This window comes from Rhinichthys klamathensis, unplaced genomic scaffold, assembly GCF_029890125.1.
Source record: "Rhinichthys klamathensis goyatoka isolate OS25496 unplaced genomic scaffold, OSU_Roscu_1.1 h1tg000186l_1, whole genome shotgun sequence".
Lineage (NCBI taxonomy): Eukaryota > Metazoa > Chordata > Actinopteri > Cypriniformes > Leuciscidae > Rhinichthys > Rhinichthys klamathensis.
This window is the reverse complement of record NW_026606714.1, coordinates 1,699,666-1,726,056: the sequence shown is the minus strand read 5'-3', so window position 1 is coordinate 1,726,056 and position 26,391 is coordinate 1,699,666. Positions and strand designations below refer to the sequence as shown.

Sequence of the window (26,391 nt, the reverse complement as noted above, 5' to 3'; positions counted from 1 at the left end):
CTTATTGCAACCCAAATAGAGTCATTTCTAGATTGCAGATAAACATCCATAACGATTGCCTGGCATTTCTGTATTAGAAAGTGATTAATATTTTATAAATTCAGTTTTTGTCACATAACCACCAACAGTTGATTAAATGGCAAATTAATCCACAAATTTCTGGTTGTATAGAGAAGGAAATACAAATTTCAATTCAATTTTAATGACATGTCTATGCTAAATTGCATGTTCTAACAAATATGTGCATAAAATTTGACAAAACACAAATTCTTGCCTTTTTATGCCTTTGGCCTATATGTTTTTGTCACCTGAATGACACTGTGAATATGTTTCATCACACACGCACACACACAAACATATAAAGAATCACGTGAGCGTGCATGTCATATGATGTTATATTCATTAAGCAGTTATATTTCATCCATGTTGCGCAAAGAAGCAGCGAACTATATATGTGTGTGTGCGCGCATGTATGTATGTATCTATTATACATTTATATAGTCAGACAGAATATGAATTGAATATTTCTTGTTTTTATCTTGAGTTTAATACAGAAGTGATGTAACCAGCATTAACCATTCTTTTAGAGGAGGGGTGTAAAGTGGAGGCTTTTACTTGCAGCTTGACTCCCCAAAAACCCACCTTTCTCTGTCCGCCTATAGTGTGCTGATCCATGTTTTGGGTGCTTGTTGATTTGTTGTTTTTGTATCCCACACTTGAGCTTGTGTTACCTCGTATATAAACACATAAATAGAATATATAGAGCTCTGAATGTCTTAACACTCACTGGTTTGCACAAGACTCCGCTGAGATGCCACACTGAACCTCCACACACAAGAGAAGTCAACTGAAAAAAATCGGTGTTGACAGCAGCTCTCCTCTGTGAGGAACAGGGTAGTAGCAGGAGCGTGAGAGGGAGGAGGAGAGAGAGAGAGAGAGAGAGAGAGAGAGAGAGAGAGAGAGAGAGAGAGAGAGAGAGAGAGAGAGAGAGAGAGAGAGAGAGAGAGAGAGAGAGAGAGAGAGAGAGAGAGAGAGAGAGACTTGTGCACAGAGCCAGCCTCAGCCTCTATTGTGGTAAGCAGGCAAGGGAAGGCGTTTAAGGAGCGGACTTTAAACCCACAGGCGCAACACTGGTCACTGCTGTAGAAACCCCCGAAATCAAAGGACAAGGCAACATGGAGGAGGACCTGGATGAGGGACAGACCCAGAAGGGTAAAGGAATGCCTTTTATCTCCTTTGTTTCCCCATCCATCTTTCCGATTGTGTTGTTTACCTTTGTGCCTAATCCCTCACTGCTTTTCATTGTCTTTGATCTTGTGGATTATAAAATGAGGTTATGAAAATTATCTGAATAGGTTAATTTGTGTGTACTGGGAGAAGTGTTTTCTGCCATATTTTTATAATTAATTCACCGATGATGTATTTCATGCACTGTGATGCATTGCATGAATTTTTATTCTTTGAAATTATGAAAATAACGTGGCAGAGCAAATATGATCCTTTAAAAAAATGTATTGATAGATTTTAGAATACGACAGTGATTGTGTAGAGGGGTGTGTGCAGGGGCTGGATCCTGTGTGTGTGTGTGTGTGTGTGTGTGGAGACCATCTGATGGGTCTGTCTTTGTTTGCCGCGCATTTCTGTCAGTCTGTCTGAAGGAGGCAGGAGACAGATCCGTCTTCTGGATGCAGAGGACATTTATATAATTGTCTAAATTCTGCTATTGTTCCCCCCTCTTTCATTTCATATTCCTTTTCTTGCTCCTTCTTTTGTGTGCAGGAGCATTTGTTTGCTTTGTGTGAGAGGGAGCTTGCTATTTATAATACCACCATTTGCAGGGGCTGAATTTCGAGCTCGGGAGGAAATCATTGTCTTTTTTTCTTCTTTTGTGGTCTATAGAGAAAATATTTGGCGAGAAGCTAAAGGAAAGGGAATAAAAATAATCAAAATACCAGCCTTCTGAACTATTTCTACCTCCTCTCGCTCCATCTATGACGGCTCTTTATATTTCAGGGTTTTTTTCTTTCCCCTCCTCCCTTCTAAAGCAGTGTGATGATAGCAGCCATGTCAGGTCTGCTGTGCTTAGACTGTCAGTGAGCTTGTGTGATATTTAGCACATGAAATATGGGAGGATCACTGATTTATGCTCAACCTGCCGGGGGGATTTGGTGTTTTATTTTCGTATTTATTGTTTGTTTGATTTCTTGAACCAATAGATGCCATGATTGGCTAGATCTAGTCATTTAATCTGAGAATCACAAATGCATAAAGCCTGTTCACTCTGATCTATTTTGTTTCTCTTTTTTTAATATGTTTTGCATTTAATAGTTAGATGTTTTTTTGTTTTTTTGTTTTTATATATAGAAAATGCTTATTGTCCATAAAGTGCACCAGATGAACTTCATGATAAGTCTGGGATATGTTGTATGTCTCATTTGACCTGGTTTTCTTTTCATATCTTTTCATATGAGTGAGAATTCCGAATTGATCTGTTGGAATCTGGGAAATTCCAAAAAGCGAGACTACATGAGAACTTCACAAGAGCTTTGACTGATGCACAATTTAGTTCCATAAATATTCTTTCTTGTATTATTATTATTAAAACATTTGAGGTGTTCAACATTGTGTCAGTTACGTTTATAGATTTGGCAGATGCTAAAGTGACTAACTTTCCATGTAAGTTATACTTTTTTTCCTTTTCTTTTTTAAAATCAATTCATGTATTCCATTGGAAACAGACCCATTTGAGCTACAGTAATGCCTTACAATTTAGTAATAAAAGGAAATGTATGCATATGTAATGCACATTTCCCTAATTCAGTGATATTTGACCTAATACATAATGTTTACTAATGCTACAGTAACTGCAAAATACTTGTTTCTTAACTCCATAAAAGAAAAGCTGAAGTCTGATAATCAGTGAATTTATTCACAGACGTGCATTGACCGGTGCGCTGACCCTATCGCTGCACAATAGATGAAGTGGGGAACTAAGCGGCCTCATGGGAGAATAGACATTTCATTACCTCTCATGATTATTGGATTAGAGGACATTAGGCCGTTAACACACACAGATACCATCCCACTCCTCGTCTTTTATTTATAGCTTTTACCTCCAAATTTCTGTCATCGCTGTTGACAGAGGGCAGTTTGTTAGATGGGCTCTTAGCAGTCCCTACTGACAGTGTGACATCATCAATCCTCTGATAAAGTTCTGATAGGAGGTGTTCATAAAAGCGAGTGTTATAGAATCTCACAAAATGATACAGTGTGAGGTCATTTACACACACGTGTAGCCATGTAAATGCTTCTTATTCTATCAAATAAAGATAAATGGTTTAACACACACATTTTTGCTCATTACCTCACAGGTGTTTTGTCTGCCAAGTCAATACCCCCATGTCTTCTGCGCATGTGTTTACATTCTGACATTAGAAACTGACAAAAACTGGGCAATTTCAAAATCTCATGGTAACGTTTGCTTGCATAGTATTAGTCAGATGTAATGAGCTGATTTTTAATAGTTACCTGTATTTTGTTAACTTACACCCACATATATAAGATACTTTTGAGCACATCATTGCATGTTGTTATGCCTCTTGTGCTGTCTTTAGTAGCTCAGCATGTAACAAACTCCTGATTCATTATTAATGTCCAAATCGAGTTATGATTGTCAGATGCATTGCGCATCTTTGAGTGCATTTATATTTCATGCATGCATCGAATCTTTGAATTATCCCATCAGTATTAATCCTGTGGTGTAAACATACTTCTCTTTCTCTCTAAGGTGTGATGGATCTGCAAAGCACCACATTGTTTTAAACTGAGATGTTGAAATGGAAATGAAATGGTGATTGAATTCTATACCTCTGCGGGATGCACGTTATCTGGCGATCTCGTTTCCTTCCTGTTTTTTTATCTCCAAATACACGACCTTGTGTGATCCAGAGGCAACCCTCTAATCTGGGCACTCCTATTGTTCCCACACTCTGGTCAAACCTCCCAGGGACACTGAAGTTTCACTAATTGTCCTCAAAATTGAATCATATAGCTAATAATAGAAAGTGAATTCAATGCACTATTGTTCTCCCTAATGTTTCCAACAGGTCAAATGACCATGAGAACAGAGAGAGGAACATGAAACAGGTTGAATATTTTACGAGAATTCTGTTTTCTACACATTTGCTGCATTTCAAATCCAGATACAAATAAGCTACATACAAATGGGTTCTAAATGGGTTCTTTTCTGCTGAGGGAAGGTATCTTGGGAGAACCGTCTCGCTGCCCCGTCAGGGATAAAGTCGTGTAGTCTTTGCCGTTCCTGCTGCGTTCGGCGCTGGACTGTTTCCCCCCCCTGTAATCCTTGTGAATGTGTCTCCCATTCAGCCCGTTTGCCGCTGAATGTGTTGACACACGGCGCTGTAAGTGGGTCATGGTGCTTGCAAAGGCCCGGCCCATTCTCAGGGCCCGCACCTCCATCGCCATGGCAACCCTGCTGGTTGATTAAACATGCGCAGAGAAGTCGCGCAGACGTGCGGTGATGAAAACCCGCTCGCTTTCAGATAGGGGCCAGTGATAGAGACACACAGCGCCCCTCATGTAGCCACTTGATGTGATTAAATTCAATTGAATTTGAATTATTTTTATCTGAACAGAAAAACGGCATTATGGGTAATGAAATGCTAATCACTTTAAATTGCCGAATTAGTCAAATCCTTTTGAATACTGTTAAAATAAAGGCCGAAGAGGGTCCAATTGAGCTGGTTATGAATGGAGAGTATTTGACTGTGGGTGTTAAAAGGTCACATTAAACAGCAAAACAAAGCTTTTTTTGCTGCATGATAACCAACACTTGCGTCTGTTTTCCTCTCCATCTTCCTGTGTCTCTTCCACTGTCTTTTTCTTTCATCTGTCGCAATCTCTTATCCGTTCACTCTCCCTTTCTCTCTCCCCTCTGTGCTGTGGATTAACGTTAGCATTAGCAGCCTTTTGTTGTAAGGTCTTTGAGTGTCCTGTGAGAATGTTTCCCCTCTGAACATGTGTGGATATCAGGGTGAGCACTGGAGCCCACAGTTCCAGGGATTAATTGGAGGTTGGGGGTGGGGCAAGGTGGGAGTGGCACTGAGGCTGTCAGACTGACAGATGGGCGTTGGGATTGGGTGGGTTGGGTGGGGCGGGGTGATCGAGGGACATGGGGCAGGTTTGGGGTATGTGAGGTGGGAGCAGCCATTGCTTTATTATTAGAGGACCCTCTGGGATAGTCCTTTTGTTTATGTTGTTTGGGTTAGGCCTGTCTTTTGTGTGCATAATTTTTGGTTTAACATCTGAAAACAATATTCAAATGCCAGTGTTATTTTAGTATTATTTATATATTATAGTATTTATTATTATAATATTTATTATAATAATATTTATTTATTTAAATATTTCATTTAAATTTTAGCTACATTTTTTGAATTTGTATGTGCTTTTTGTAAAAAAAATTCTCAAATCAAATGTTTTTTCTCAAATTAATGGCTATCAATGCTATTTAGCTTTATATTTTTTTTATTTCAGTTTGAGATTTAGTAATTTGACAGTAATTCGGCAGTTTTAGTTTTCATCTAATATTTTTTGCATTTCATTTCTGATTTATACTACGGGGCTGTTGAATGTTTGAATCTGATTGGTTGATGAAGGTTCAAAAAGGTGTGTAATTAATTTCAGGGAAATGCACGGCTAAAGTAGTTCCAGGCAGGAATCATTTTTGCGAAGTGATATGATATGTAATACATGTCCATATATCACTTCGCCAAATGATTTCAGTCAGATATTTCAAAGATTCAGATCAGTTATTTAAAATACAGCCTACAGCAAAAGAACCAAAACGCACAACGACATTGACTACGAAGCAAATAAATATATAGTAAACAATAGGATAAAAATGACAAATTATTTTCATGTTTTTTGCCCCAAAATTATGTTTTATTATGTACGACAATCACACTCTATAACTCTCACTCCCGTTAAAACTAAACTGTAACATACTCGCACAGAAACGTGTTGTCAGTGCTGCTCTGATGATTTTTTTAAAGTAGTCAAATAGTTTAGTTTAGCAACTTAAAAGCTACATGACATTTCTCAATAGCGAGGTAATAACGGCCCTGTTCTTGAAGCAGATAAACTTACATTTTCTATATTAGTATAGACGCTGCTGCCGAACACTGTTGAGAAAAGCACAGACTTGGGTAACTTTCTCTCTCTCTAATAACTGCATTAATCTGCTATTAATGACTCAAGCCTCCGTTACTGTCGTAATGTGGGTTTTGTGTCTTGTCGTGTTTTGTCATGTTCTGGTGTTCCCTGTCTTGTTTATTAGTTATCCCAGGTGTTTCTGATTTTCCCACGCCCCCTTGTTATCCTGTTAGCTCGTTTGTACTTGATTATTTAAGCCCTGTGTTTCTGCTCTGTCTTTGTGAGTTGTTATATGTTTCAGGATTAACGTGAGTGTTGGTCGTTCCCAGTGTAAAGATTCTTGTTCCACGTTCTGAGTCTCTGTTTGAGTTTATAGTTTGTTTAAATAAAGCGTGTACACTGCGTTTGGATCCAGCCTCCTTCCCGTGCTTCTACCGCACCACATTACAGATCATCACAGAACAACTCACCACGAAATGGATCCAGCAGTTGTCAGCAACCGGGCTCTGGGAGAATACATGTCGACGTTATTGCAAGAGGGCCAGTCCGTCCAAAGGTACGCGAAGGATTTTCTGTCCATTTGCCATCTGGGAGCGCTAGATGATATCCAGCTCATGGGCCTGTTTTGGAACGGGCTGGATTATTACATCGCTCGATGGATGCCGCGGGACCTTACCAACTGGACTCTTGACCGGTATATCGCTCAGGCTTGTTCCTTGGAAGACCTCTTCTCCATTACAGGCTTGTTCTACTCGACACCTCCCGAGTTCACATTACCCGCGAAGCCCTCGTCGTCTTCGCCGCTGGTCCGGTCCAGCCCCGTCGAGCCCGAGCTTCACGTGAGCCCCGCCGAGTCCGCACTTCTCGTCTGCCCCACCGAGCCTGCGCCTCATGTGAGCCCTGCCGAAACCAGTGAGTTGAATCCCGAGTCAAGTGAACCGAATCCCGAGTCAAGTGAACCGAATCCCGAGTCAAGTGAACCGAATCCCGAGTCAAGTGAACCGAATCCCGAGTCAAGTGAACCGAATCCCGAGTCAAGTGACCGAATCCCGAGTCAAGTGAGTCTACAGAGTCAAGTGAGTCAAGCCCAGTGACGCGTCGTCGCAGAAGGAGGAGAAGGAGGACTCGTTTGCCTTGCCAGGCTCCGAAGGGCGTTCCCAGACTCCTCGCCCTGCCGGCCCCGCCTCTGCGCCTCGCCCTGCCTGCACCCTTCAAGCTCCGGGAGGCCTTTCCTGAACCCGTGGATTTCCCCAAGTATTTTTTTGGGGGGGGGGCCAAGGGTCCGGTGAGGAGACCATGAAGGCTGCGCCGCCATGGTCGTCTGCAGGGGCTTCACCACCCTGGCCTTCGTCTCGTCATGCTCCGCCCCGGCCTTCGTCTCGTCCTGCTCCGCCCTGGCCTTCACCTCGTCCTGCTCCGCCCTGGCCTGCTCCGCCCTGGCCTTCGCCTCATCCTGCTCCGCCCTGGCCTCCGCCTCGTCTTGCTCCGCCCTGGCCACCTGTTCAGTCAGGCCCGCCCACGCTCCATGGCCCAGGCCCGCCTTGTCTATGTCCAGGGTCCGTTCCCCTGCATGGGCCTGGCCCTCCATCCCTCCCCCAAGACCGCCTGTGCTTCACCGCCCTCCTGAACTTTTTTTTTTTTTTTTTTTTTTGTTGGGCGTCAGGAGCCGCCCTTAAGGGGGGGTTATGTCGTAATGTGGGTTTTGTGTCTTGTCGTGTTTTGTCATGTTCTGGTGTTCCCTGTCTTGTTTATTAGTTATCCCAGGTGTTTCTGATTTTCCCACGCCCCCTTGTTATCCTGTTAGCTCGTTTGTACTTGATTATTTAAGCCCTGTGTTTCTGCTCTGTCTTTGTGAGTTGTTATATGTTTCAGGATTAACGTGAGTGTTGGTCGTTCCCAGTGTAAAGATTCTTGTTCCACATTCTGAGTCTCTGTTTGAGTTTATAGTTTGTTAAAATAAAGCGTGTACACTGCGTTTGGATCCAGCCTCCTTCCCGTGCTTCTACCGCACCACATTACAGATCATCACAGTTACTAGCGCCAAAATGACATTAGCAACGGAGGCTTGGGATGAGATGTGTAAGAAATTAGTTCTACACATAAGAGCGTTTTAAGGACTAAAACCTGACAAATGTCTTGAAATACATCATCTGAACAATGTTTTGAGCTGTGGTAGCCGTGGTATAAGCGGAATAATTGACTCCGATCCATTGAATTATTGCAAAATAATGCGGACGAGGTGTAACTTATTACAATTATTTAAATTAACGATTTTTTTTTGTATAGTTTTAGTTAACAGCGCTGATGAACGCATTAAAGTGAAGTTTGTTTCGTTTTATTGTGTAGTAGATTAAGTATATCTATGTATATTTTATTAATAAATTAAATTTCAGACTGGCTCCTCAAACTGCAAATATTAAACTGTGTATATGTGATAATTACATTAAGCATCAGTGAATCTTAAGTCTAATTTCCAATGATAAAAGAAGCTATAAAGAAGTTTTTATGCAATGATTAAAAAAAAGACGTGATATACCATTCATGATCTGAATGCATGGGAAATACATGCATGGTTTTAGCTTAGGTTTATTAATAAAAAGGAGTATTGTCTAGAAACTCACTGTATCGTTTGTACAAGTAGTTGGCAGGTGAACTTTATTCATTAATGTTCACGCATGTTTGCACTGATTTTATGGTTCAGTTTAGTATCTTGGCCTGCATTTTGGTTGCTTTCATAATGGAGAGTTGCATTGGTCTGGTAAACCATTTCTGTCTTTGGCTGCACTATAAGAACATGAGATTGCAACGGTTTGGCTGCCTGTGATCTGTTGTGAATCTTGCCAGTGAGGCTATCCTGTGAGAATTTGTATTGTAAATCAGATCCTGTATTAACAAAGTGTGCAATCTGCATGCATTTTTAATGCTGTTTCATCTAATACCCTTGAATGATGAATATAAGGTTGCATTGTAATGTAATGCAATTCGTGTAGGCTCAGGAGACATGCAGTGGTTTTTAAACACTTCAAAGAATCTCATAACAGGATCAAAATTGCAAGTAGTATTGTGTAAATGCTAATACGGTAATGTAGTTGAGTAAAACTATAGGCATATGAAGATGTATTATTTAAAATAATAAGAACATACTGTGTGTAACATTTCAAATAATGTATTACTATGCAGGGAGTGTGTTGGTCTGTTAATGGTCAAATATAAAAACTTTTTAAAATACTTAAACGCTTGCAACATGTTTAAGACAACAAAAACATTTTTAATGATTTAGAAAAAAAGAACATAGCAAATCTGTAGATCTGTTAAACACTACAAAGAATCAGATACTGTCTATATTCTCACATTTCTTGATCCACAGCAGTTGCTATGGCAACAGGTTGATCCCTTGCCAAATCCACTGTAAAGCCAGGTCTGAGGTTCATTACAGCATCATTATTACCATATTTGACAGTATTCAATAATTCACATCCAAAGCCCTGAAATGGGAGCAATAGCTTCAACCAAACCATGGTTGTAACATGGTTCCTGCACTCATTTTATAAGGACTGGCATACAGACACTGAGTTGGGAATAAATGCGAGCTGAATCAAAGTTTATTCTTCTTCACAAAGTAAAAATGCCAAACACTACACTGAAGACAATGTAGAAATGCTACTGTAAACATTTTTTTAAGCTATTATATAAAAAGACAATGCATGTCAATTTACTGTAAAATATAGTAATAGTATAAATATATAATAACATAATTCAATAACATATAGTAACAGTAAAATAATATGTTTACACTGTAATTAGTGGTGTCCTGAATTTGTTACCTTAAAGAGTGATTTCTACCTGATTTAACCCATAAAAATGTGTTTTGCTGGTATAAATGTTTGTGTTGGTTAAGTGAAGATAAATAATATTTCTTTGAATAAAACCAGTTTATGTAGATGTTACCATTTTTAGGTTACCACTTTTTTCAGTGTAGTATAACATACAAATTATCTTATAATTTATGTTGGAAATACATCCAACTTTTTGGTAAAATAATGTTACAATTATGTGTAAAAAAAAAAAAAAAAAAAGCTTTTCAATTAAAATACCATGTTATCTCATAATGCCCAAAAGATTGTTACTGTACATTTCTACAGTACATTTCTGGAATCTACAGCTGCCTTTTTTTTTTGTTTTCTTTGTTTTTTTTTTACACAGTGAAATTAAACATTTTCATACAGTGCATTATTTTAACAAATAAGTGTATTAAGTATACAAATAAAAAAAAAAGACATAATGAAATTTCATAAACTAAAAATGAACTGCAAGTTTTGTTCGAAACATAACACACTTGTCTGTGTCAAAGCTAAACTCAAATGAAATTTTGAAATGAAACGTTTGGAAAAACTCAATTAAATAACCTAGTGTCAAAGTCCATCCTCTAATTCTACCATCCATTTTGTTATTCATGAATCATACTGTTATGATTCACTCTGATATATGATGCCAAGGGGAGAATTTTAAATAGTCTGCTGCAGGGACAATTTTGCACATCATTGGAGAGTAACAAATACGCACACACACACAGAATGAACTGGACCTCACTGGACTGTCAGAGTGAATGGACTGAGGATTTATTTCCAACCGTCTGGGTACTTGTTAGTCTTGTCAGGCAGAGGCTAGACACTAAGAAGAGCACAGAAGACGACTTACACTAGCTTTGCTTTCTGTGCAAGAATACTGCTTTCTTACATGACATGACATACTGTAGAAACAGCTGAAATTAAACTGTTAATGAAAAAATGGAATCAAACACAGACACTCAAAACATCTTCGAAGATCTTGATGATTAAAAAGCAGCTTGTTCTCACCAACTGTACCTTTCTGATGAAAAACATGACCTCTTTTTGTCTTTGTTCTCTCAGGATGTATGGAGTGTTGTCTGAAATGTCTAGGAGGCATCCCTTATCCATCCCTGATTGCCACCATCCTGCTGTATGCTGGAGTGGCGCTCTTCTGTGGATGTGGACATGAAGCTCTTTCTGGAACGGTCACCATCCTCCAGAACTACTTTGAGGTGATCAGGGGACCTGGAGATGGTCTGGATGTGTTTACAATGTAAGTGAGAGCAGCACACTGAACCGGCCATTTCTCGCTGTAGATTTCCACATATATACATTTTACATACGCAAGTGCCACTCTGCCAAAAAATAAATAAATATATCAAACTTATAATTAAAATAATGTTAGTTAGTCAGTTAATGCTAAAATATATTACTATTATAAAAAAATAGTAATATTGTGAAATATTAACATTTAAAATAAATGTTTTCTATTTGAATATATTAAAAAATGTAAGTTATTTCTGTGATGGCAAAGCTGTATTTTCAGCATCATTACTCTAGTCTTTAGCGTCAAATGATCCTGATTTTTCCTCCTGTTGGTTACTCATATACAGTCATGTGAAAAAGAAAGGACACCCTATTAAATTCTATGGTTTTATATATCAGGACATAATAAAAAATCATCTGGTTCTTGGCAGATCTTAAAATTGGGTAAATACAACCTCGGATGAACAACAACAACAACACAACAACGACATATTACATTTTGTCATTATTTATTCAACAAAAATAAAGCCAAAATGGAAAAGCCATGGGTGACAAACTAAGTACACCATTACTGCTTCCATAGGACTTAAAGGTACACTTCACCCATTTGCATTAAGCTTTGTATCTTTAGAAACCCAGTCATATTTTTGAATGGTCATGGTTTATTATCCCCTGAGATGGGAGAAATAAGGATTTAAGTGTTCCACTTCCTGCTTTTTATGACGTAAAAATCGTCATTTTGCGTCATAAAAAGCAGGAAGTCTCATTTCTTTGTATAAGGGTTGAGACTACAAACACTAGCTCATCATTTATCCAGGGTGTGGGACCCACTCAAGCTACAGACCTATTACAGATCAGTGGGTGGGACTTCACTTGCAGATTCTGAAATCAATATCAGCCATCTTGTTTGGAAGCTAAGCTAACAAGCGCTCTGTGGAGATAGGAAGTTACGACAATGACGGAAGAAACTAAACATGATATGGAAGAAGAGGATTTTGAAATTCTGCTGCTCGAATCCGATGTTCGTGGCTATCTTTACGAGCCGCAGTATAGTGAAGAGCAGCTGAGGCTGATGGAGGAACAGGAGGCGGACGAGGAGCCCGGGCTGGCTCGAGCTGGGCGGACTGCTGGTGCGTGTGCTCTCGCTGTGCGCTACGGACACAGATAGAGTCCGTCTGCTGCAGAGAATTTCAACGATGGCAATTTCTCCTGGACGAAATCTCTGAATCAGACGAGCACACGGACGTTTGTGTTGTGATGTGAACCATCCTAGTTTCGCCTGACTGAACATCCCGGTATCACGCAATAATTCACCATATAGAAAGAAATACAAACGAGGAGTAAATCACTAATGAGTTTGCCAATGTAACGGGGTTCGTTGTTGTGGGAAGAAGGAGGCGGGAACCGGCGAACATTTAAACATTTTAATAGTAAAATAAACAAATACAAAACAAAAGTATAAGCAAACAGAAACAAAACACAACATAAAATCAGGCCTGTTTCTCTCTCGATCTGCTCTGTCATCGCTCCTCCTTTTATGCTTCCACTCCTCCGTGAGAGACGCGAGACTGGTGCGTCTCACAGGTGTCGTTCATTATCACTCACACCACCGGCCTCGCGCCGTCCCCTCGCGTCCCTCGCCCTCGTCCTGCTCGGCACAGCCCATAGACATATACACTAGACGTCACCTTGGGGTTCTAAGCATGCGTCAAAACTGCCGCCATCTTGGAACAGGGGTCTTGTCATAGGAAGTAACTAGGTAACGCTGTTATCTCTGCCTTTACTTCTAATTAATTGATGGTGGCGGACTTTTGTGCTGTGTATGATGTTCACACGAATGAAATCTGAACTAGGAAGAATGTTTTTAAAAAATATATATATTTTTTCTTTTTCTTTTTCTGGAATCAATGATAAATACATGTCTGACCGTGGGAACGAACCAAAAAAACGAGAAAATCGCATTCATGATGATTTATGGTGATTTTATTTCCGTTAGACCTTTGTCTACATTGACGCTCGCTGATGCATTAAAGTGGAGGGGCTCCCCTGTTCCAAGATGGCGGCTCTATTGACGCATTCGTTCTAATGAACTGCCGTAGCCAAGGCGACATCTAGTGTATATATCTATGGCCACAGCCAACTAACTAGAAATTTTGTGTGAAATGAATTTCTAACTCTGGTGGCAGCTAACGTTAGCCTTGTAGACGAAAGAGTGATTTCTCTGTTTGCGCTGTTCTGGATTAGTGGGAGTGGCTTGCGGAGCTGTGCAATGTGGTGCATTGTGGGAGTTGTTGTCTTACATACAAATGCGCCCTAAAGTTATTTTCTGTCTTTTCTCGGTCAAGAGGGCACCAAATTCAAAAATTATTTTACATTTCGACTACATATATGACCCACTTTCAATAAAGATTAATGTTGAAATGGGTGAAGTGGTCCTTTAAGACAGTACGTAGCAGTTAGGCGCTACTTATCAAATGTCTTTGATTAATTGATTATCAGATCACCTCTATAAAAGAAGAAGTTTTGGCAGTTTGCTGGTCAAGAGCATTCAGGTGTGTGTTTACATAATGCCAAAAGAAGAAAAGACATCAGCAATGATATTAGAGAAGCAATTGTTGCTGACCTTAAGAGAGCTGTGCATTAACAGATGTCCACATTTATTTGATAATTTATTAATATTTTTTTTGCTTTTTCAAATATATATATGGCAGATCTATATCTTGGATTTTAGTTAGCCTTTTGTTCTGAAGACTTAAGCAAGTTTCAAATAACTGCTGGAACAAGTTGTTTTTCTGTTGTTGTTAAAGTACCTGATAAATTTGAGTGCCACGTCTACAGTTTTAAAATATCACCATTTCCACACAAAAAAATGTTAAGCAGCTCAACTGTTTTCAACATTGGTAATAATAATAATAAATATTTCTTGAGCATCTAATCATCATATTAGAATGATCTCTGAAGGATCATGTCACACTGAAGACTGGAGTAATAATGCTGAAAATTCAGCTTTGTGATCACAGCAATAAATTATATTCAAATAGAAAACATATTTTGCAATATTACTGTTTTTTCTGTATTTTTGATTAAATAATTGCAGCCTTGGTGAGCATAAGAGATTTCTTTCAAAAACATTAAAAATATATATTAATGTTTCCAAACTTTTGACTGGTACTATTTGTGGAATTGTGTGTATTTTTCTCACCCCATTATCAATTTCTTTTTCTTAATTTAAGCATAGGGGAGAACAGGGTAACATAAGCCACTTTTTACATTTGATGATTTACTTAAAGTAAGTAAAGTTGTTTCAGTTCGGGTTGTTGTGTACGCAAAAACAAGTCATGTAATTATAATGGTTTTAGAACATCAAAAAAGTTAGTCCTATGGCACAACTTTCTCAAATGCACAGGTAAAATGAGCATGGGAATTTGGGTAAATAATGCCACTGTTAAATACTGATATTAAAATGACACAAAATCAATTTTGAGATAATTTTGAACTTGATTAATGCCATCCATTTAACAAAGGCAAAAAGTCATACTTTTAAGTGTTTATCCAGTAAAGATTAAATTGATCTTTGTGTGTTAACTACAGAAAGGATGTGAGTAAATGAGCCTTTGTGTATATGTACAGCTTAAACTTAACATTTGTCAATAATTAGGTATTTGTTACTTCAATATTGTAACATTAATAACAGCAAACATTAACATGAACTTGTACGTTATGGTGTCACACAAAAGAGAGAGTGTGTGTGTGTGTGTGTTTTGGGACGAGTGCATATGCGTGTAAGTGTATATCTGTAGTGGACAATCTCCCAATTTGTCTTTTTTTGTACTTCCTTGTCATATTGATCTTATCTGTAGAATATCAAAAAATATAATTTAAAAACACAGTTACACACATATACACAGCCTGTTTACATTTGGGGGGGGGGGGGGGGGGGGGGGGGGGGGCAAATTAAGCTTTTGACTCAACATGACTAACTCACAAACCTCCATTTTGACAAAAATATTTCACACATTGGCTTAGATCCACAGTTATGCTAAGTTTATGACCATGTATTGTAGTTTACACTGATTTAAAGGTACAGTAAGAGATTTCTGAGAATCATTGTTGAACACTTTTGATATTTGAAATCAACCCAAACAAACACACCCCTCCCTTCATTGCTGCACGCAATGCAAGAGTGTATGTCTCTTTATCATAGCTGAAGTGAAACAAAATAATGCTTTGTAAACCACTGTTACTCCTGTATGGAGCAGAAACAACACAATCTCTGCATTCGTTTCCAGGTATTCCAGCTAGGTTTCTCCAGTGCTGGAAAGATTTTCTAATATTCATGTGGGCCCTAAACTCTTGCCTGATCCCTTCCTTTTCCAGTGATATTCCTCTAATCTTTTCTCTTTGGAATGTCTCTCAGCCATCTCCCTCTTTTTACAGTCTTTCTTCAAATCTCCCTCTTGCTCACTCTCTCTCCTCTCCCATAATGAGTGGACACGCCCCCTACTTCTGATTGGCTACATATGTGTTGTCGCGCTCATTCCAATCCACTTTCAACAGCGTTTCTCAGAAATTGCTTACTGCACCTATAAATTAATGTAATAATATCCAAATCATCTATTTTATTTAAGATTCAAGATTGATTTCTTAAGTAACATGCTGAATTCACTTGGCAAGACAAAAATATTTGTTTGTGTTCTGGTTTGTTTACAACTCTCTCCGTGTGATTGAGTCCAATATAGATTGAGTAATGTGAACTATACTGCCTTAATTTGTGGTCACATGATTACTTTTGTTAATGGTTTTTAGATTAGAAATGTATGAGTCTTTTTTTTACCAACGCATATATAATCATTGACTTTATTTCCTTCGTTTCCCACAGCATTGACATTATCAAGTATGTGATCTATGGCATTGCCTCAGCGTTCTTTGTGTATGGCATTCTTCTGATGGTCGAAGGCTTCTTCACCAGTGGGGCCATCAAGGACCTGTATGGAGACTTCAAAATCACCACCTGTGGACGCTGTGTCAGTGCATGGGTGAGAAATCGCTGGGAGAACTTCATGCATTGGAATGTACAATAGGGCAACGATAAAGCCACTAAGAGTAACTGCCGCACATAAACATAGCATCCGTTTATAGGCTATAAAAGCAGTGAACTCTGCGAGTTATTCTCCTCTCATTTATGCAGTGTGAAACAAGAAAGTTATGGTGTGGTTGCTGTTATATTGTAATTAATTTATAACACTTATAGCTAAACTCTGCACACTGTTCCAGATTTTGTTTAATTTTCCTTTAATAGAGACATTCCTATTTATGTATCTTACCTTACATGTTGAGTTTTCTGAGTTTATATGAAATTATTGATGCTTATAATTGTGCCTTTTATTTAATTCTCTTGTATTGTAAATTATTTTCTAATTTAGAGTTTGATCGGGTATTTAGGCATTAATCTTAATCCTTCCTTTCCTTCAGTTCATCATGCTGACGTACATCTTCATGTTGGCTTGGCTGGGTGTAACAGCGTTCACCTCCTTGCCTGTCTTCATGTATTTCAACATCTGGACCATTTGCCAAAACATGACCGTTCTGGAGGGAGCAAGTTTATGTCTTGACCCGCGCCAGTTTGGTATGTTTCATAATCTGTGGGTTTCACTGCCAGATATTTAGGTGTGGTTACAAAGAAGTTTCAGGGATCATTTGTTTTGTTGCTGTAATTTTATTCTTACTGGTTGGTTATCCAAATAAAAAATGTGTAATATCCATCGCCTCAATATAACCTCATATACCCTAAAAACACAGATTGCTCTTGAGAAATGACAACAACTATTTATTTAAGGTGTTGTGCCCTTTGGAGAGGAGAAGACTGTATGTGCAGGATCAGAGAAGTTCTTCAAAATGTGTGAATCGAATGAGGTCAGTATGAAGTACAGACAAGTTCACTAGATTCACAATTCTAATGTTTTCAATTAGTTGTATAAATCATTTCCACAATGAAAAGCAACCCAAGACTCGTTTCTCTCTCTCAATATTTCTTTCTGAAAGCTGGATATGACTTTCCATCTGTTTGTGTGTGCGCTGGCTGGGGCTGGAGCTGCAGTCATTGCCATGGTGAGTTTTGACCAATTATACATAGCATCTGGAATACACTACACCACTCTTGAAATCAGATTGAAAGCTGAAAGCTCACACATTACGATATGTGTTCAAAATATCAAATATGCTTTGAATACCTCTGACTGGATGCAATTATAGTCTGAAGCTAAAAAATCTGATTCTGTGTCCATCATGCACTATGCCATTTTCTGTGAAATTTGTCAACTCCGACTGGCCAAAATCTGCAGACTTTCGGCACGTATTGTAATGTGCGAATCAGGGCGAAAATCTAAGTAAAGGTCATGTATTCTAGCCTTTAGAGAAGAGGTTTCACAAATGGATTCAGTACTGAAACTAATGTCTTTAACTAATTTTTATGAGGGGAAAAAATGCATTTACAAAAAAACAAAATGAAGTTAACCATTAAAGTTCAGCTGAATGTTTTAGTGTTCCTTGCGCATTAAAATGAACTACTAAAATGTAACATTTAAAGTATATCACTCTGTACATCAATCATTTTAATGGATTTTTAAAGTATGGATCATAACAAAAATATGTTTTTAAAAAACAACAACCAACAAGTTTTATATAATATGTAACTTGCTCCATCTTTTTTGGGAATGAATTAATATTTAAATACGTTACAATGTCTATTCAATTGCTTGCTTATTCATAGCAAGTTTTTTTTTTAGGCATTTTTTAATGCAAATAATTTTTCCCTTTTAACATAATATTTGATATCATGGTGACTGAAAGTCCTAAAGCTGACACAAAAAAAAAATGTTAAGAGGGAGAGTTTAATTTCGTCCTTTTAAACTGGCAACAGCGTGTTTATTTGTGTGATGATGCGAGCTGAATTAATGACTTCACCTTCTTCTAAACTGAAATGGGATAAAACTAAAGTCATGAAAAAATTGAGCATTGGGGTATTGTCAGCTCTCTCATATTGCTTTTTCTTTGTTGTTATTTAACATCTTTGTGCCTGCCCCTCTGTCTCTCTCTCTCTCTCTCTCTCTCTCTCTCTCTCTCTCTCTCTCTCTCTCTCTCTCTCTCTCTCTCACACACACACACACACACACGGAGAGACGCTGGCCACGTTCTGTTGTCATGGAAACTAGGGGAAGAAAGGCCCTAGAGCTTGTAGCAAGCAGCGCACAGTAATTTGCGAGGAACCATTTTCTGAAAAAGAGAATGTGGTTGTTAGTCTGGGATGATGTAGCAAATTATAGAAAGAGCTTTTCCGTCTCCTGTTGTGGAAAGAGCTAATTTAACTGATTGTTAAACAATGCGTCCTCCTTACACTCTCTGGGAATGGTAATAATAACCAAGCTTTTCCTTTGTCAAGAAGAGGAATTCAGGGTGTGGTCCTATTCTAATGAGCATGCATAATGTAAATCTGATTTGCATAATGGTGCACTGAAGTAAACAAAATATAGTGTATGCTCTCATGCAGGACAGCAGTTCCCTCTTAACCTATTTATAGGCTCTATATATATATATATAAAATGTTTAAAATCAAGACTGCTATAACCCCACACACTTCCTTTGATTTCATATAGTGTTAGACCCCCCTTCAATTTACACACTTGTAAAACCTTTACTATATTTCATAATATAGTAGAGCCATATAGCCACTAGCCAGGGCCTTCATCAAGGTATTTTTGTGCATAGGTTTTCCAGCACACATATGAGAGGAGTCTGGCTGCTTTACAATGCTGCCTCCTGCTGGTGTCACTGCTAATTTTAGAGTGGCAAACATGCGTCATCACAGTCTGCTAAGATCTTATTCCAAATATACAAATTAGCATATTAGCATTTTTTCAATCAAATAAATGCACCCTTGGTAACCATAAGAGACTTCTTTAAAAAACATGCCAAAAAAAAAAATCGTAATGATTCCAAACTTTTGACTAGTAGTGTATAAAAAAACCCTAATCAATTCACATTTATTTGCATAGTGCTTTTCACAATACATATCGTTTCAAAGCAGCTTTACAGAAAATGCAGGTTTATTTACAATTTAGAGTGATCTGTTATCAGAGGTGACTGTGTCAAAATAATGTCCATTTGTCAAAAATAATACAGATAATACAAATCATGCAGATAATATCATGTATTCATTTGCAGAAACAATAGTGCAACAGTGCCCGCCCCCTTTTTCAGTGCCGCTGGTTACGGAAGTACTTTTTCCATTCATTTCTCCCATAGAGATTTCAAGGCATGAGCCAAGCCAATCAGCTACGAGTTGAATCACAACACTACAAACTTTGATTTGAAGCAAAACAGTTTTTGAAAATCTGAGGTACAAGAATTAGAAAATACAAAGGTAGACTGTGTACTTAACGGCTTTGGTGAGGGAAAGAACTAGGCTACAATATCCCTTTCATGCATGAATTATGATAACCTTAGTCAGGATTTTTTTCCTATGTGTTTTTATTGCTCTTAGGGCATGAAAAACAAGATTTGATTTTTAAATTGTTTTTTTTACTAATTTTCCAATGAAATTTTCAGGTGTCCACTTGAGTGGACAGCATGCATTTATGGTTTAAACTGAAGAGATACTATATTAAACATAATACAATAATCAAACAGATAAAGTATGTGTATTTAACAAACTAATCAATACATTTATATCAAATCATGTGAAAACTATAAAATATATACAAAAAATATAAATTCGAAATATTGCAAATGCAATTGAACTTCATACAAGTTGCACTTCGTGTATCTTTGATATCAGAACATGAGGACGTGATTCCATCTGAAATTTCTACAGCCTGTCAAGGTACAACAGTGGAAACCACTCAGATGCTCCCTCCAGTGTACCAGAGTATGTCAATTTACCTTTATTAGCTGATAATTCTGATTATGTTCAAGATAGACACATTTCTAGCATAGCCCTCTTCTGAGAAAACCTAGCGATACGTATTTTTCAATCTCATCTGAAATTAGCAGTGTTGGGGCAGGCATAACGCATTCAGATTACTTTTTTGATGTTACAAGTAAAGTAATGTGTCACAAGTAACGTGCATTACATAATCAGATTTGTTTTAATGTTACGAGTAAAGTAATGTATTACAAGTAACATGTATTACCTAATCAGACTACTTTTTGATCTAACAAGTAAAGTAATTAATTACAAGTAATGTGCATTACGTAATCAGATTACTTTTTGATGTTACGAGTAAATAAATGCATTACAAGCAACATTCATTGCGTAAGTCAAGTCACATAAATTATGTACACACATAACTTTTTTCGATGTCAATGAAATTATCATTCTAATAATACAAATACATTTATTTACAGTAAAAAAAACGTCACTGCAGATTAAGTATTTTCAAAAACAATATTCACAGTATAAGTATGAATTGTAGCAGAAATATAGCCATTGATGCATGAGGTCCACTATAGTGGACAGGTGATTAATCAGATTTTTCTCCCAATCTAAAATCAAAACTTGGACAATTTTACTGTGATATGACTCATTAGATATTGCTTGATGCTGCAATATTATTTTACCTACAAGAGTCTCCTAGGATAGAAGGAATGGGTGGATATTCCGGAGCAACTTGGCATGTCTGACTGACCATTGGCCATCATGGTTTGGAGGGGGAAAAACTCGAAACACAACGGCTTGCAACTTGGTTGCAATGTATAGGATGATGCACCAGGGTCCACTGAAGAGATTGATGTGCAACTTTGCCATCAAAACCCTTGCAAATTCAAGAAAATGCTTTTTTTAATAGCTGTCCACTGTAGTGACCACTATGCATGAAAGGGATATGTATGCTTTATGGGAGTGGGAGGAGCTAAAGAGCTATTCATGCACGTGTTGCCTTTTTCAACTCTCTGATTGGTGTAATTTTCTGTACAGCATCATGGGTAATGTTTTTCAACAGGAATTCCACTGTTAAAGGAGAACTCCGGTCAATTTTAACATTGAGCTCATTTTTTTTGTACATTTGGAGTGCTGTCAGTACTGACAAAAACGACAAAATTCGGTGTTGCCTACACCGTGTTATCCTCTTTTTAAAATTCCCACCCTGTTGACTTCAATGGGGCAAGTTCTAAACCTGCTTTTAGCTGTGCACTTGTAATGACACCTGCTTAATGTGTCATTACAAGTGCACAGCCATGTGAGTGGTGTTATTAAGAGTGACCACGGTCAATCTGACTGCAGTAGATGTGAAAGATATTAATAAAAATCATGTTAATTCAGCCAGCTCACATACCTGTATTTACTACCTGTTTTCGTTTGAAGTCCACAGTAGTTGATTGTCGAGTTCGCGCGCGCGATCATTGGTAACTAATATAACTAATGATCGTGCACGCGAACTCGACAATCGACTACTGTGGACTTCGAACGAAACCAGGAAGTAAATAAACACCGATTTTTGTCGTTTTTGTCTGTACTGACAGCACTCCAAATGTACAAAAAAATGAGCTCAATGTTAAAATTGACCGGAGTTCTCCTTTAAACGTGATTATAAAAAAAAAAAAAGCTGAAATAATGGAGCTTCAGCGGAAGCAAATATCACAGCAGTCTGTCTTTAAAGGTGTTGGGTCATCTGAAGTCTTCATAAGATCAAACCGAAGCTGGTGTACTCTCTAGTTGACACAGAAAAGCAAATGGAAAATAATTAGCATAGCTAACTGTTCATAACATATGATAACATCTCAAGTAGTACATAGTCATATGCTTTTGATCTAATATAACTGGAGTGCAAGATTATGAGATGCATTATGTGAATGCTCGGAGAAACTGAGAGTGTGTCTGAGCCGCGAACATTATCAGGCTATTCAAGAGTTTAGGAGGCAAATGTGAAAAAGCTCTGCCTCGTTTAGTTTTGTGACCATAAAGAGTGTGATGGATTGTAGGGCAAATAGAATTCACACGAGCTGAACCATTTAGGACCTTATAGGTCAGTAGCAATACTTAATAATCGATACGGAACTTAATTGGTAACCAGTGCAGAGATGATCAAATTGGGGTAATTTGATCATATTTTCTTGACCTATAAGAACTCAAGCAGCTGAATTTTGGATATATATACATTTTGTACAATATATATCATGTGCAAATAATAATACGATTAATAAGTAAATAAGTGTCAGAATGATACAATTGTAAATGTTTAGTTGACTTTGTTGATGTTATTTCAATAATAAATCGATTTTAAAATAATAATAATCCTTTTATGAGATTTATAAATGCAAGTATGTTTCATAAGAACAATTTATTAGATTAATATAAATGCAAAGGTTTAGTTGACTGTGTTGACGGTATTTAATATTACATGATGTTGTTTCAGATCCACTACCTGATGGTGCTGTCCGCCAACTGGGCCTATGTGAAGGATGCATGTAAAATGCAGAAATATGAGGACTGCAAGTCCAAGGAGGAGCAGGAGCTGCATGACATCCACTCTACGCGCTCCAAGGAACGGCTCAATGCCTACACATAAGACAGGAAGCAGCAGCGGGGCGAGAGGACCCTCAGTGCTTTCACTTCCTGTTGAAGGGAGTTTTGGCACTGGTGCAGTCCAGGTGGTGTGTCGTATGACCAACCCCATGGCCAACCCATTACCTCTCGCACAAACATTATTATTATTATTATTATTATTAGTGCTAGCTGTAGTGTTGTAGTTTTTTCACATTAATGTATTTAATTTTATGAGATTGTGCTGGTTCTTTTTTCCACCACATATTACAATTTTTAAATATATTTCTTTTTTAAAACATTTTAGCATCAATACATGAATCATTCTTATGTAGAGGTTCGGTTTTTGGAGGAAAAGCACATTTTTCATGTGTGTCTGTCTCTTAAGGTCTCATTATCAAAGACTTAAATCATGAAAGAAATTAGGTAAAAAAACAAAAACAATTCTCTCTCTCTTTCTCTCCTTTTTTAATCATCAGAAGGTATGAAGCCCGATACCAGCAGATGGCTTGCTCATTCTGCATTATTTTGGTAAAAGAAAACTCAAAAACTGAGACAGAAAAGACAAAAAACAAAATTAAGATATAACAGATGTACCATAAAGTGTTTATTTATTATTTTTCTACAGATGTCATTGCATAGCTTATCAAGATGATTACAAAAGAACAAAATGGTTATTATTTGCTTGCCGTGCTAGTCAAGTTTTCAGACCGCATCGTGCCAGTAGGTGGCGTTGTAACTTCTCTGAGAGGGAGAGGATCTTTCTGACGCATTTAAATCTTACTGTAGTGTCAGCGACCCCCTCTTCGGCAGCAATGCAACTCTCTCTTTACTGGAAGCAAGTGACACATGCACAAGCCTACAGTGTTATGACCCCCTCTTTTTTATTTTCCTACACGAATAGATATAGACACAGTAAAGCCTTCAGGGTTTTTATTTGACGCTTTTTGTTTTCAGCTTTTGTACAAAGTCAATGTGTAAATGTATGTACTGTAAGTTAGCACTTAAACTTCAGGTGAATTCGTATTAGACTGAAAACACATTCCATGACAGGATAGGGTGGGCAGAGGGAGGGTGTTCTTCTGAAAGCCTAAGAAAAAAGACAGGTGAAGCAAAATCCAGGCGAGACACAGGAACGTTTTGTGACAGATCACTTTCTTTCGGTGGGTTTTTTTTTCTTTACGAAGGGGAATACGACTATGAAAACAAATATTTAAAGAGCTTACTATTATGACAGTTACTCGTTGTCTTGCTAACAAGTCATTATTATATTGGATGATGGAGATGTCTTCTCATGCTTTTAATGCCTGGCAAGTCATGTTCCGTCAGTGTTTTTTAAGAGCTAGTTTCGTGCACTTATTTGGCCATTTTGTGAGCTCTTTCTTGGTGTAAGTGCATTGGGGTGCCGGCTTCCAAGTCAGACCCCTGTAATGTTAGGTAAAGACTGTGAACCTAAGTGTTATTTGTGGCATGGTCATGCATTCAATGGTAATCGTTTTTACTGGATCAAAAAAATAAATAATGATGATAATAATAATAATGAAAAAATCAAAGAAAAAAAACAAGAAAAACAGTTTTCATTCCATCTTTTTATGAGTTTGTTATATGCGACTGTCTTGCTGGGTCATCCCCTTTCTCATAATGTGAAGTAATTTGAATCCTAAGCTGAATACATTGCGCTGAAACTCCTACTCTTCGATGGTTTAGTGTTTGATTTGTGCCTGTTTACTTTGTGGTGATCTCTCTAACTCCCTCCGAGTCTTCCTCTCACCTTTCTATTACTATTGCTTGTTGAGCCCCTAACTTAATGCTTTCTCTAACCCTCACCCCCCCCTCTCTCTCTCTCTCTCTGGCTCACTCCCTCTGTCCTCGTATACTAGTCTTTTTGTACTCTCACTAAAGAATGCTTAGTAGAAAGCTGTACCATTCATTTGTTTTGTACATAAATGTGCCAACCGCTTGACAGTGGCTTTTCTGATCTGTAGGGACAAACTGCTTGCATAAATAAACTACACTGGTGTACTTGTTAATAAATACTCTACGGTTGTTGTTGTTCTTGACAATCTGTGTATCATGTTGGAATTCACATACACACTAAATATTTCATCAGTTTACCTTGTGGTCAAATTGAAATGAATTGGTTTTACTTAGTAAAATAATCTAACTAAAATGGGTTACACAAATGAAGGTAATTTGTAAAGGTCAAATGAAAAATAAATAAAGCACTTTGAGAGAACAATTGCACTTTTTTAAAGTATTTGCATGTGGTATAGCCTATGTTTCACATTACCATACCTACTGCATGTGATATGACAACTTACTCTATGTGACAATGTCTTCAAAGTTTTAGATGCGTTTTCATAAACTTACAACAATAACAAGAAAAAAATCAGTGCGCTGCCATTAAAGGGATTCACCCAAAAATGTCATCATTTACTCACCCTCAGGTTATGGAACACAAAAGATATTTTGAAGAAAGTTAGTTGATGGGCCCCTTTGAAAGGGGTCCATCAACTGTTTGGTTACCCATATTCTTCAAAAAATCTTCCTTTGTGTTCAGCAGAAGAAATAAATTCATACAGGTTTGGAACAACTTGAGGGGGAGTAAATTATGACAGACTTTTTGAGTGAACTATCCCTTTAACATGAAATATTTAGAACTCACAGGTTCAAAAGTTTGGGGTCAGTTTTTACATGTTTTTGAAAAATGTATCTTATGCTCACCAAGGATACATTTATTTGGCCAAAAATACAGTAAAACAGAAATATTGTGGAATATTCAATGTTGAAAACAGTTGTGTTAAAAAAAAAAGGCATTGATTTAAAATAGAAATCTTTTGTAATAATGTAAAGGTCTTCACTGTCAATTTTGATCAATTTAATGCATCCTTGCAGAATAAAAGTATTATTATTATAATTTTTTTCCAAAACTTAAAACTGTATCCCAAACTTTTGAATGGTGATGTTTCTACAGGTCTGCTATTTTCATTTAAACCACATGGAGGCAGGCTATACAAAAGGACACATCTCTCTTGTCTTGGATCACTGTCGCAAACTTGAAATAATATTTGTAAATTCAATTGTTAATTAATAATAAGGTATCACGCTGACAGGGTTGATTGGCACTTGCATATGGTTAATCCGCCTATCCTATGATTGTAGGTCAATAGTTTTTCCTTGAGATAAATTAACATGGACTATACAGGGCTCCAGACTAACTTTTCCACTGGTTGCACTGGTGCTACCAACTTTCTCAGTTGGTCGCACCAGCATATGATTTGGTCGCACCTTTTTTTTGCTATATGCCATGGGATTAATCAATGCATGTTGATGAATAGTGGTTTTAATGGACCAAGGCTAGCAAAGGCTTTCTGAGTTGTAGCATAAATACCTGTAATATATTATATAAAAACACATGTAATATATGATAATTATCATTTTAATGGATTTTGGACAGTAATTTTAATCTGTAATTTTAAGCATTTAACATTTGAATTATCACTAAAAAATGCTGGGTTGTTTCAACCCAAATTTGGCTCTAATATGGACAACCCCAAATGTTGGGTTAAAAATGTAATAAAACAT

At 37.6% G+C, this 26,391-nt stretch overlaps 1 protein-coding gene across 1 annotated transcript; it reads left to right on the top strand.

Moving 5' to 3' along the window:
* The first annotated feature begins 1,040 nt into the window (after nucleotides 1-1,040).
* Nucleotides 1,041-24,852, top strand: gpm6aa (glycoprotein M6Aa). Its single transcript, XM_056261849.1, has 7 exons — nucleotides 1,041-1,212; nucleotides 11,085-11,277; nucleotides 16,150-16,306; nucleotides 16,743-16,896; nucleotides 17,107-17,183; nucleotides 17,313-17,378; nucleotides 22,679-24,852. Exons 1-7 carry the CDS (start codon nucleotides 1,176-1,178, stop codon nucleotides 22,829-22,831), a joined length of 837 nt encoding a protein of 278 aa, XP_056117824.1. The 5' UTR covers nucleotides 1,041-1,175; the 3' UTR covers nucleotides 22,832-24,852.
* Nucleotides 24,853-26,391: the final 1,539 nt, after the last annotated feature.